Below are 13,150 nucleotides of genomic sequence, written 5' to 3'. Positions count from 1 at the left end.
TAACCTTAATGACTCCAGTTATATGATGCCTCAGTAAATTTGCTGGCATTAGACGTACAATAGTGGCAAAAAGCATTCCCTCATGCAGACTTATATTGATTTGAAAGCATGCTGCTTCGGGAACAAAATAGCTTGACTGTTAACAAACCGATTGTGGCTCTGTATCAGTCACAAAGATTTGATAGTTTAGTGATGCTATATTTTATTCTCTGTTTGCTACCAAATAAAATGCAAGAGTCTTGTTATCTCTGGCCCTAATCTAGCAAGCCCGTGAGACCAGCTGGGAGAATCAGGTGATAAATGCAATCAACATCACTGCTGGATATGTGAGAAATGAAGTGAGAAGACTTTGCCCAGTTTAAAGCATTAGCTAAAACAGCATTCTTCTTCCAAATATTTATTTAAACATATTCTCTGGTTGCCTGTGGTAGCATGCTTCCTAAAGAGGATTGGGACTGTGGCACTGGGGGAAGTGGATTTTAACCCTCCCCTTCAACCGGAAAATAGAACACAGGAACACAGAAAGCAGGCTTATAACAAGTATAAGGTTCATTATACTATCGGTTCCTTCTAGTTCTTCTAGGACACTGAGGTCCAGCGCCGAGGGCCTTCTGGCGGTTCCCTCATTGCGAGAAGTGAGGCTACAGGGAACCAGGCAGAGGGCCTTCTCGGTAGTGGCGCCCACCCTGTGGAACGTCCTCCCATCAGATGTCAAAGAGATAAACAACTACCTGACATTCAGAAGACATCTGAAGGCAGCCCTGTTCAGGGAAGTTTTTAATATGTAACTCTGTATTGTTTTTAACATTTGATTGGGAGCTGCCCAGAGTGGCTAGGGAAACTCAGTCAGATGGGCGGGGTATAAATAATAAATTATTATTATTGTTATTATTATAGTTGAAGAAGCCAGAGATAAAAAGGGGACCTTTTGTTTGCAAAGTAAACGCTCAGCCACTGAGCTAGTCTGTCCCCCAAAACTTAAGTACCATATTGGCCTGAATATAAACTGCACTTTTTCCCAAATTCTGATTGTGAAAAGCTAAAGTGTGGCTTATATTCATGACCTTACACCACCGGCAAAGTGGCGCAGCTCCCCCTCACCCCCAGGAAGCAGCACAGGGCAATGGTGCCCGTCCTGTCCACGGCTCCCAAGTCTTCCCCAAGCCGCCAAATTTTAAAGGTGCGACTTATTTGCGGGTGCACATTATATTCAGGCCAATACGGTAAATAAACAAAATTGCTGTCATATGAACATAGGAAGGTACCATATGTAATTTGGGGTCTTCAACTTTTCTAAGCTCAGTGTTGTCTACACAGACTGGCTGCAGCTCTCTGGGGTTTCCAGCAGAAATCTTTCCCTGCCCTATGTGGATATGCCAGGGTTTAGACCTGGGACCTTCACACACATTTTCTCAGTTGAAATTCCTGTTTCCTCCCAATCCGCCATGAAGTGGCTGTTTGCCCATAGGGGAAATAATACAGGTTAAGCTTTCACCAGTGGGGCAAAATGTTAATTTTAATTCATATCAGGGGAACCAACTGAGGGTGGGACAAGGGGCCTTGGCCCCCCCAAAAAAAAAAATCAAGGAGGGGGTCGGGCCCGACCTCAATATCCTGCAGTGACGTTTGCACAGTGTGCACAGGTAACATGAGCGCATCACATGGCCACCTCAGTTGCAGGGGCCAGCCAGTGTGCCTGGTTCTTTGGGATTTGATTGGGTGGGGAGAGAGGAGGGAAGGGAGGAAGCAAGGGAGGGAGGGAGAGAGTCCATTGCTGGCTGCTTTTTTAATCTGAAAGTGCTATTTGCGGCAAACAGCTGTGGGAGAAATCACAGCAGAGGTGGTGGTATGGGGTAGAAAGAGTTGAACTCCTCAATGTACACCATGGTACCAATCCAAATGAGGGGCTCACAGGCCAATTTTGCAGGGGGAGGGAGAGACCAGCAAACTTTTAAATTTTAAAGATGCATGCTCAATGTAATGTGTTGCATGACCACTGAAGTTACTGTCCCAGTCCAGAAGTACGGTAGGTCTGTTGCAGTGAATCTGATCATTGTTTTCCTGTCATGTAATGGTGGAGCAGAGCAGGTATACACCTTGCAAAGTAAAGTTAACCCAGTGTGGCTTGGACCCTGTGCACTGTCATAATGGTTAATCCAATATGGCTTAAAACCTCAAGATATATATGCATTGTAATGTTTTGCCTCCCACTTACAATTCACACATTTATGAGCCACTCACACTGCACAGGTTTTTTCCTGCGACATCAGATCAACAAATGTGTAGGTGCTTAAGTTGATTGTACGCATACCATCGTGGAAAGGCATATTTCCCCCCTCACAGGGAGAAATAGGGAAGGGCATCTATTATAAACTGCAGCGCAGTTGTTTTCTGAGTGGAAGGCAGTAAAAAGCAAACAATTTGCATACCATCGTAAAGAGAGATTATTGCCTGTCTGAGATACACCTGTAAGCAGAATTAACAAAGTCAATCAAAGCCACAAGAACAACAAGCTAGGCGCTGAATATCTCACTAATGAGTCCTTGCCGAGCAAAGCGCACATAAAGCAATTGGAACAAGAGGGATTCTGAGCAGCTGAACAAACAGGACAATTAAAAACAAGAACAAAATCAGGAAACTGTACAGAACTGAACGACAAGCAGGGGTGCCAGATTGGTAGCCCAGAGATGAAGCTGCTAACATAGCTTGTGAGGTGCAGGACCTGAGGCAATAAATACTTGGGTGCCAAATGATAGCAGGAGGGGAAGGGGCAGCACCTGAGGAAGAAGCGAAGTGGTGACTGAGCCATGGGGCAGCTCTGTTAGCACCACACAGGGGTGGCAGATGCTGACTGGCCAGCTGTGCTCTCCAAGCCCCACTTTCACAGCTGCACCCAAGGCTGGTGGCAACTATATCCCTGCATGACAGTGACAGAGCCACACCCCTTCCTTACCTGCCACCTCACATCTCACTCAGGGAAGGAGGGTGTGGTGGATCCTCCTTCTCAGCTGCTCCACAACATTTGTGGGTTGAGTACTTCCTTAGGCCCCATGCCTCACAAACCACATCAGCATTTTTCAAAAGCTGTGGCAGAAATGGGCAAATCTGTCACTCTCATCTTTTCTCGGTTTCTCTTTTTTTTTTCCCAACCTCAAATTTAGTTCTCTATATTTCCACACCAGTTGGCATTGGGGGTGAGGGAAAGCCCTCATGAAATTTTGTCAGCATTTTACTGCATATTTTTCTTAATGTGCACATTGTTATGTGCGACTTTTCCTAATATTCACATTATTTGCAAAGCAACATTTCCCTGAAATAAAGTGTTTTTGTATGCTAGTGCTATGAATATATAGAGTTCTGTTGACACTTTAGCATGTGCAACTTACTTGCCTGGAGGACTGCATTGCAAAATTCAGAAAAGTGCAAATTTTGAAGGATGGCTGTGCTTCAGTTTGTGTATTGATTCTAAAAGTACAAATTCAGTAAATTTGCCTTTAAATGAGAACTGAATGAATTTATCCACCATCTGCCTTATACAAAGCCATATCATTGCTCTAGCTAGCTAGCTCAACATTGCCAATACGGACTGGCAGTGGTGCTGCAGGGTTTCAGGAAGTGTGTCTCTCCCAGCCATATCTGGAGATGCTGAAGTGTGAAGCCAGGATGTTCTGCATGCAAAGCAGATGCTCTGTCACTAAAATATAGCCCTACACAAATGCATTTACCTTATGCTCTGTGAAGACCTGCTGATGAAACATGATCTGTAGCAAAATCCAGCTTTTATGGGAAGTCATCCAGAGTGGCTGTGGCATGATGATGATGATGATGCTCAACAAAGGACTCATACAAGCATTGTTCTGACTTTTCTTCCAAATTATTTTATTAAACAATCATGTTTTACATGTCATCAGATCTAAACCCTGAAGTGCAAAAACATGTTTCTGAGGTATTAAGACTGGAGGAAACCATGCACATCATTGTTATGAAAGACCCAACTCTATAGCAGGTTGGATATCTTATGAACTTTATAGGCCATTTTAGAGGTCCAAAGTGAACTGATATGACAGGTTGTTGTTGTTTATTAACTGTATTTAGTCATGATATTCAAATAGCCCTGATAATTAACCACTTGTGTTAAGTTCACACAGAAAAAGACAGACAAAATTAACACAGGAAACTTGACAATACCCAAAAGGTACAATATGCAGCCATTCGACTTGCTCAGACTGCTAGCTTTTGAAAGATAAAATTAGCATCCAAACTACATCCCACTATACATTCTGCCATTATGTAGCCTCACTTATTATCAGTACCCCTTACATATTTTGGTGAGCTGCACAGAGATCTCTAAGGTGCTACTCCTAAATACCTGGTTATAGAAACAAAGTCACTTGGGTTCTGCTCATCCGAAGTTTTCTAGATGAGCTAGAGGTGTGAGGAGGCAATGTATGCTGATAAGATGCATAGCCTGTTCTTCTTTAAAAGGCTTCCTTTCCTAAGCAGTAGTTATCTCAAGGACAATTATATAATGTTGCTGAGAGGAAATGAAAAGAGAAAGGAATCCTTCAAATGGTTGACCTGAGGCAGAATCCACGTCATACAGTTAAAGGTAACAAGTCGCCCAATGGTCACATGTGTTCGGCAGTTGCAGCTAGACATGTTAGTTCACAACCCAGATATTCTCCTGTAGCTTGATATCCAGGCCTGGTGTCAAGACCTGACACCTCACACAGCTGTTGGTAATGGCAAGGCCTACTGGTACTGGCACCTGCCCTGGGCCCTCAGCACAATGAACTACTACCTTAAATTTCCCAAACCACCCACAGCAATGCTGCATCAGGTTCTCTGGGGCATTGTGGAAAATGTAAAATGGCGGCTCATAGACACCTACCACAGCTGGAAGGGCACCAATATAGGAAGTGGCCCACAGGTTGCCTATTGTCAAGAGACCACTCATACCTGGATCTGGCCCTGCTGACAGCTGCCTCTAACTCAAGAGATGAGACAAATGAGCTTTGTCTTTATCTCTGGTTTCCTTCTCACCTGACGTGCATCATATCCAGAGTTCTGATTTCTGCAGCAGGTGTAGAAGGAAACAGATGATCTAACTGGGGAGCTAGCAGAAGCCCAATTGCCACCTGAACAACCTTTTTCAGTGGTAATTTTAAGGATGCAGTAGGGTGCCACTTAATGGCGACACAAATAGCCCTAGACCAGCCTGGGTTCTCTAGATGCTTTATGCCAGCATGGTCAATGGTCAGGGCAGGGGTGATGGGAGTTGTAAGAGGAAAATAGAATGTGTGTGTGTGTCCCCCATTGCAGAAGGCTACCCTAAACTGTCACCACTATCATAAATATACTAGTCCTTCTGTGAAAGACCATTTGAATGTCTGCATTCACTGTGGAGTTCTGGGATCTTCAAGAAAGAGGCCATACATTAATGAGTCATTCAGGCTAGCTAAATAGGTCATTTTCCCAAGGCAATAAACAGACTTCAAAGTTCACAGTTTTCTAGACTCTATGGATTTGTTCCACTTTTCCTAAGGAACAAATCCTCTACAGACCATAAAAAATGATCTTGTATACAGAGAAATTGTGCAGTAAAGATCATGCAGAGATGGCAATCCAAAATGTACTTTTTCCTAAGTACAGTTAGGATTGCAGCCTCTTGTGTTTTCCATGCATACAAAATGTAAAATTACTTTTATATAATCATAGTTAGGATCAGAATGGAACTGTCCCTGAAGTCTCAAAAACTTTTGAAGACACTGGGTATTATTTGCTTTCTTTTCCTTTAGTGGTGGTAAGTTCAGGACAACCCTTCCTGTATATTCCATTCCTAAAAGAGGTTACTGAAGTCCTAGACAGAAGGTCTTCTTCATCCCAGACAGAGAATTAGAATTAAGAAGAAGAAAAAAACCAAACTATTTACTGAATCTAGATAAGTCCATTAAGCATTGAATAACTGGGTACCTTCCAGTCTGAAGCATTCTTTTAATTATTATTATCCTCATCATCATTTTTAAAGGCATGTAGTGTTTTTTTTTCCCTTAGGGTTCCTATGACTGATTTTTAAAATTATTTTAAGAGTTAGAAACACCTTCTGTAGAGATGTTTACATCTTTTGTGGACCAGAATTGAATTCTGATCCAGTATTCACACTAGGACTGGATTAATTAACAATGAAAAATCAAAAACATTTTGAAACAAGAATTTGAGTTTGCATAGAAATGCAATGATTATTCTGCGATTTAGGTTTCCATGTGAAAAATATGCAGGGGACAGAAATATTTATTGAGCAATGCTTTCATTGCAAGTGTATTTTCAGCACAGTGTCATTCTTTCTCTAAATCACTGCTGCTGCTTCAGTATCATTCTTTTCCTCTTGTTACTGCTACTTTCTCCCTCTTGGATTAGGTGATTCCAACAATCAGTTGTCATGTGGTGAACATGATGATGCTATGACTCTATAGAGTCCAATCAGATCTGGCTTGTTGCTGATGTCACTGAGGGCCAATAGTATCGATTCAGAGTGAGGGCAATGCATCCTGGATAATTTGCAAAGGTGATGGTAGCCACTAATGAACATGATGACATCATGATGGGATGTAGCCACCATGAGATGGAGTTGGCTATGAGATGACATCATTAAGGGTAAACAAATTCAATGCAAAGAGAGAGCAACAGAGTGTAATGGATGAACGTAATAGATGAACGTTTTCAAAGCAATTGAAAACCCCAACTCCAGGGAACAAAACACCAAATCAGTAGGGTGCTTTTCAACACTGCCAAAAACATCCCACAAAACAATTAGCAGTTTCAATTCAGTCGTAAATTTGCGATATAAAACATTTTTGCATAGGCAAAATATAATTAAACACAAGTGAACCATGTGCCCATTGTGGCCATTTCTTTGCTCAATGGGATGGTACCCTGAAACAGAGCAGAATTCACCCCACTGCAGCACTTGATCGCGTTTTCAAAGCAATTTAACTACTTACTATTTTAAATGGTTTGTAACTCCTTTTTGTAGCCCAGTCGGTAATGAAAACTATATTTCAAGTGCCAGGTTTTGTACAGAAAAGTTTGGCATAAAACGTATAATGTTGTAGAAAAACTGAAGAGAGAAAAAATAAAGGTTGTCCTTTTCAAAGGAGCTCATTAACTATGCATGTTTCATAGCGCTCGTGTTTGTATAATTTGAATGCATTTGGGAAAGGTTTCTGCCTTGAGCAATTTTTAAACTTTACGATCCCACTTGGAGGTTTAAAAACGTTTGGGTTATCAATAATCCCATTGGCAAAATGTCAAATAGCTTTGTCACGCGCATACACGAATGGAAAAAAGAACAATCATTACCTTTACTGCTTATTATCTATACAATAGCGTTTATAAGGCTATAAGTAAGAATAGCTGGAACTTGAAAGCAGCAGAATGCCGCCTTGGTGACGCTTAAAAGGGAACACATTTCATGGCAATCCCACAGAGAAAATCCAAATGATTTGTTCCTTCTAGTTGAAAACTGGGTTTCGTACACCATTCAAAACTAGGCTACTGCTGGACCACTTTCTGTGGAGGAGGGTGAGGGAAAATATGAAAAAAATTGTGCTCATAATTCCTAAAATTACTACTCCTGAAATCAAAGCACTGGTGACTGAATTCAGCTGGAAAGCAGATCCATTTGGACTACCTACAAAGGAGTAAGAAATGAAAAGGGAGGTGTTTACAGGCACTGAAATTGAGCCAACCAAAGATACTTAAATTCCCATTTATTCACACTTAAGTCCCATTGATTCCAGTGTGAGAGATAAGTGTGAGTCCACATATCCGCTCAAAAGTAAGCTCCACTATTTCAATGGGGCTTACACCTAGGAAAGTGTGAATGGGGCTGCAGCTTGCATACACACTATAACTTTAAAGCACATTCAAAACACATTGCTCCCTCAAAGAATTCTGGACACTGTAGTTTCTTAAGGGTTGCTGGGAATTTAAATATGAAGGGGTAAACTACATTGCCCAGAATTATTTGAGTGAAATAACATTGTTTGTATGTGCTTTATGGTATAGTGTATACAGTGGTACCTCGGGTTAAGTACTTAATTCGTTCCGGAGGTCCATTCTTAACCTGAAACTGTTCTTAACCTGAAGCACCACTTTAGCTAATGGGGCCTCCTGTTGCTGCCGCGCCGCCGGAGCACGATTTCTGTTTTCATCCTGAAGCAAAGTTCTTAACTCGAGGTACTATTTCTGGGTTAGCGGAGTCTGTAACCTGAAGCATATGTAACCTGAAGTGTATGTAACCCGAGGTACCACTGTATTACAATTAAGTGTTGTAAGTTTGTTGTTAGCTGCCCTGAGCCCGGTTTTCTGAACCAGGAAGGGTGGGGTATAAATAAAAAATATATTATTATTAGTAGTAGTAGTAGTAGTAGTAGTAGTAGTAGTAGTAGTAGTATTAATGTAACATTAAAATACTCCTTTAAAATATAATAATAATAATAATAATTGTTTGCTCATATTGGTACAACTTACCAAGCTGTGAATTATTAGTTGGGGTCTCATCTGTACAAAAATATAAAAATAGATACGTTGTAAATTTAAAGATATTATTTGAACAGCATCTTTCTGCTCATGCATAATCTAAGATACTTTAAACAACTTTTATGAGATTATTAGTTTGTCACCATCAATTTGTTTGTTCAGATTAATCTTAGATCATCTGTGATAAGACAGGTGCCCCTGTGTATATTTACCTGGAAGTAAGTCCCATTGAATTTACTAGGACTTATAATCAGTGCTGTGCTGCATACTTTAAGGAGTGCTAAGAGATTATAAACAGTTGTTCACATTTGGGGCGGAGGGTACATGTGTTCCAAACATATATACAGAATTTGACAGATATAACTCAAACAAAGATTGCTTGCATCAGACAGCCTCTTGCACTGAGTGCCTGCGATGTCTGAGCCACTCATGCACAGTTGTTGTTTTTTAAAGGGCTAATTATATGTAAATTTATATTGCAAAATTATAGATATCATACCCATAATACATGTAAAAGAGTCAGGCTCTTGCTGTACTCTATTTCTGCAGCATAATTTCATAAGGGCATGAATACTTGGGCTGTACACCAGATTTGGCTGAGGCCCAAGCCAAATTGAGCCCATATGAAGGCATCCAGGGCAATATCAGTCAAATGGGGATGAAATAGTCACAGGTTGGGTTGGATGGCTCAAGGAATCGGGGGCTGTCGGGGATCAGGACATCAGGCAATAAGGAGGTGCAGGCTTCAGGCAGGAAAACCCACAAGAAAGGCAGAAGTCTATGTGACTGCTGGCTGCATATTCCCAGGTGAAGGTAGAAGCCCAATACCAACTGATTCTCCTTCCTGCTTAACACCCCACCCCACAGGATCGATGCTGAGCAGAGACAATGATGTTGTGGGGTGCAGAAAAGCCCTGCAGGAAAGCTGCTTGTGAAGTAGCACTATATAGGATGGATGCCTCCATGCAACAGCTGTTGAGCAGAGGCATCAATATAACATGGCGCAGGGTGCTTACAAATATGCCTTCCCCACTTAGGAAGGAGCGTCCTGCAAAACAGACTCTCTTGGTCGGTTTAATTAGTTGGGTTTTTAAAAACTAATTAAACTAATTTGGATACAAAACTAATTTGGCACTGGATCCCGGATAGGGCAGTTGATCCAGAGCAAGCTGACCTTATTGGGGGTGGCTCTGAATCAGAGGCACTGAATGGCTTGGGCAGCCTAATGAATACCCACATATTTTTATGCAGTTATATGCATTGTTGCAAGCATCTGCATACATGCTAGTTACTTTAAGTGTGCAATATTATATGTATAATGATGCATACAAATAAACAAGAATTCTTTGCATTTTGAGCAGAACTAGGAAAACTGTCAAGATTAAGTAGCAAGACCAAAATTATGAGTAGGACTTAATTAGATGTCACTCACGGAAAATTATCCTTAAACAGGAAAATGGTTGTGTTTTTGAAATCATGCAATGATATGATCACACCTACCAGTTCTAGTAATGATGGGGCCAGCAGAGATTACAGCACTTCCAGAAGTACTCTGAGGGCTCCAAGTGGTTCTCTTTGCTGCATCTCTTTTTTTCCTGTTACTGCAGATCTGGAGGGGCAATGAAAACAATCATGGTTTCAGTGGACAGAGAAGAACATTCCTTCTGTATTGAACATTTTAAAAACAAGCTCTTTTTGATTGCACAGTTGTACCTTGGAAGTCGAACGGAGTCTGTTCCAGAAGTCGTTTCGACTTCCAAAATGTTCAGAAACCAAAGCACGGCTTCTGATTGGCTGCAGGAAGCTCCTGCAGCCAATCGGAAGCCGCAGAAGCCCCGTTGAACATTCAAGTTCCAAAGAACGTTTGCAAACCGGAAGACTCACTTCCGGGTTTGCGGCATTTGGGAGCCAAAACGTTCGAGTTGCAAGGCTTTCGGGATCCAAGGTACGACTGTATTGGAAAAGAAACTATGTACTTATTAACTTTGTTGCATGCAATCTTTTGTTACAACTCCTGAAAGAGAGTGCAGTCTTGCCCATGCCTCTTTGTTTCCTTATATATTCAGGACTGGTTTTGAGAACATAGATCAGGCCAATGACCCATCTAGATGGGTGTCCTGCTCTCACAGCGGCTTATAGGAAGCCCAGAAGCAGAACCTAAGCACAATAGCACTCACCCTTCCTGTGGGTTCCAGCATCTGGTATGCAAAAAGTTACCTTCTCCAACAGTGGAAATATAATATCAAGAATACTATGGCTTGGCCCCAGCAGTGCCCTTCTGCAAACTTAGGTGCTTTGAACCTGCTCTCCCTGAAGACTCCTGTGCCAGCTTGAATGCTTTCCTGTTCCCCAAACCACAGGAGGTTTTCAGAGGGTGTCAGAATGGCACAGGAGACAAATGGGAAGCAATCAAGCAGTTCCACTTACTGATCTCTGGATAAACTCAGTGTGTTGTAATAGTTAGTGTGTCAGACTAAGATCTGGGAGGCCAGGATTTGAATCCCCACTCAGCCATGAAGCTCAGTGGGTGACCTTGAGCCTCTTAAATGTGGAGGGGGGAAGTCTGTTTGGGGGGGGGAGGTAGAAAATAAATACAATGAAATAAGTAAAATAAATGGGTTTGACATTTGGTGTGATTCATCAGGTTCTTGTATGTAATTTCTGCATCCCCCTCATCAGTAGATCTTGTTCTAGATAAAAGCTCTGCTCATTACAAGCTTGGTGGGAAAGTGAACTTGTCCTTTACTGTGATTCCCTCTACATATTCCCTGCATCATAATTTCAGCTGTTACATGATTGCTTGACAATGTGAACCTGATCATTCATAACAAATCTGCCCTTTCTGCCATACATTGGCAGTGGGGGGGATTGCCATAGCATGGTAAGTTAACTACTGCTTGAGCTGATTATATCCCAGCCTCCATATTTAAAACACATCTCTAAGAGACAATTGCTTTAATATGTTACGGATGACAGTCAATGGCTCGTTTTGTTTTAATCACTTGTCTTTACACTGTGCAAAACATTCCAAGTTTTGTTCCAATTGCAGCATTACCAAAAGACTCCAAAACCTACAGGAGCAAGAAAGGGGCAATCGTCAGCTCTGCACAGCTTTGTCACACAATGGAGAAAAACTGTGGACATTTTCTGGTTCTTGTGCTTCACGAAGCGGAACACCTCGAAAGAAAACCGGCCCATTTGACTCCTGCCATTTTCAATGATAGTTGTCTGAGGGTCCTTGTCGCAGCTGGAGGAAAAGATTGAAACGGGAGTGATGTTTTCTGGTTCCCAGGAGGTTAGAGTCTCAAAGAAAAACGCTAAAGCATCCTGACTACTACTAGATGGTGGGGAAATGGTGTTAGAAACCTTTGGTTTCATGGGTCTAAGGGCCCCTGATGTGCAGCCACCAGAACAGGTCTGGTTCTGGGCAGTGCTAGCATAGATCACTTGAAACCCATGTACAACTCCTTGAGCTTCGTGATGGAATAAAAATATTAATGAACTAAACATAAATTCAATACATTGGCTCAACTTTTGAATACCGTATTTTTTAAATTACATTTTCAGCCCATTTCTTGATTGTAGTGTACAGTTGATACATGCTTTATCCTTGTCATATTAGTCCATTTGCTTTGGTACTACACCTCATACTTAGCTCAAAAGAAGATCTGTTCAATTACTCATCCTCATCATTTCATTAGCTCCTGCTAACCTGTTTACATGCAAAGCATGGCGTAGAAGTTAGACTGCCAGGCTGCATTCCCATGGCAGTTTATTCTATTTTCACGTCTTGTCCCTAACTATTAAGTTCTCCAATATATTTGAGCTTTCACACAACGTAAAAGCCACTTCTGGAACATTAGTGGAGTATAGTGTAAGCTTAGCACGCATTTCCTTGTTATTTGCTTCTAGGAAAAAACTGTTTGCAAATACAGTGGTACCTCCATTTGCGGACGGGATCCATTCTGGAGGTCTGATCAGATCCCCAGGTTTCCACAACCTGATAAAATACTTCTGGGTTTGCCGCGTGCACATCCCAAAGTTTATGTAACCAAAGGGTTACATAAACGGAGGTACTACTGTAGAGTGGAAATGAGGGCCAAACTTGTGCTATATTCCTCTATAGTTCCACAGAATTGGATGGAACAGCCCAACATATGAATGTGAGTTAAATATCATTCCCTGCCAGGTGGATCGCCATTATGGTAAATGCTTTTTTAAAACTATCACATCATATATACGTGATATATATATCACTGATCACATGTGAGGCACCCTACTGTAGCTTGGTCAACAGTATCACCCGATCGATCACCAAACTACTCCAGGGTGCCCTGCCAGGGTAGTTTGATCATTTGTGTAGGCTCCTGTAAACAAACTTAGGGCTATATATTTAGTGTGCATATATTGAAACAAGCATGTAGGGTAAAATAGGCTCAGTTGATACCTGCTAATGATAGTCATTATTTACATGAATATTTATGCACTTATTTCTTAGGTTTCAGTTCTTCTTATAGGGTTTCTTGTGACGTGAGCCAATATTTATTTCACCACTATAGTAACATTATACATGTTTTATATATAAAAACAAACTTTGAAAATAATTAAT

At 41.5% G+C, this 13,150-nt stretch overlaps 1 protein-coding gene across 1 annotated transcript in view; it reads right to left on the bottom strand.

Moving 5' to 3' along the window:
* Positions 1-3,924: 3,924 nt before the first annotated feature.
* ZPLD1 (zona pellucida like domain containing 1) overlaps positions 3,925-13,150 on the bottom strand; it is a 35,921-nt gene continuing 26,695 nt past the window's right edge. Inside the window, exons 8-11 of the mRNA XM_083438448.1 lie at positions 11,617-11,788; positions 10,042-10,150; positions 8,533-8,562; positions 3,925-7,690 (exon numbers count right to left, since the gene is read on the bottom strand). Of these exons, the coding sequence (XP_083294574.1) occupies positions 7,512-7,690; positions 8,533-8,562; positions 10,042-10,150; positions 11,617-11,788 (490 nt within the window). The 3' untranslated portion in view covers positions 3,925-7,511. The remainder of the gene's footprint in view (positions 7,691-8,532; positions 8,563-10,041; positions 10,151-11,616; positions 11,789-13,150) is intronic.

The sequence above is a fragment of the Podarcis tiliguerta genome (assembly GCF_965153285.1).
Source record: "Podarcis tiliguerta genome assembly, chromosome: 4".
Classification (NCBI taxonomy): Eukaryota; Metazoa; Chordata; class Lepidosauria; order Squamata; family Lacertidae; genus Podarcis; species Podarcis tiliguerta.
Note: the sequence above shows the minus strand (reverse complement) of the source record. Positions and strands in the feature narration are given on the sequence as shown.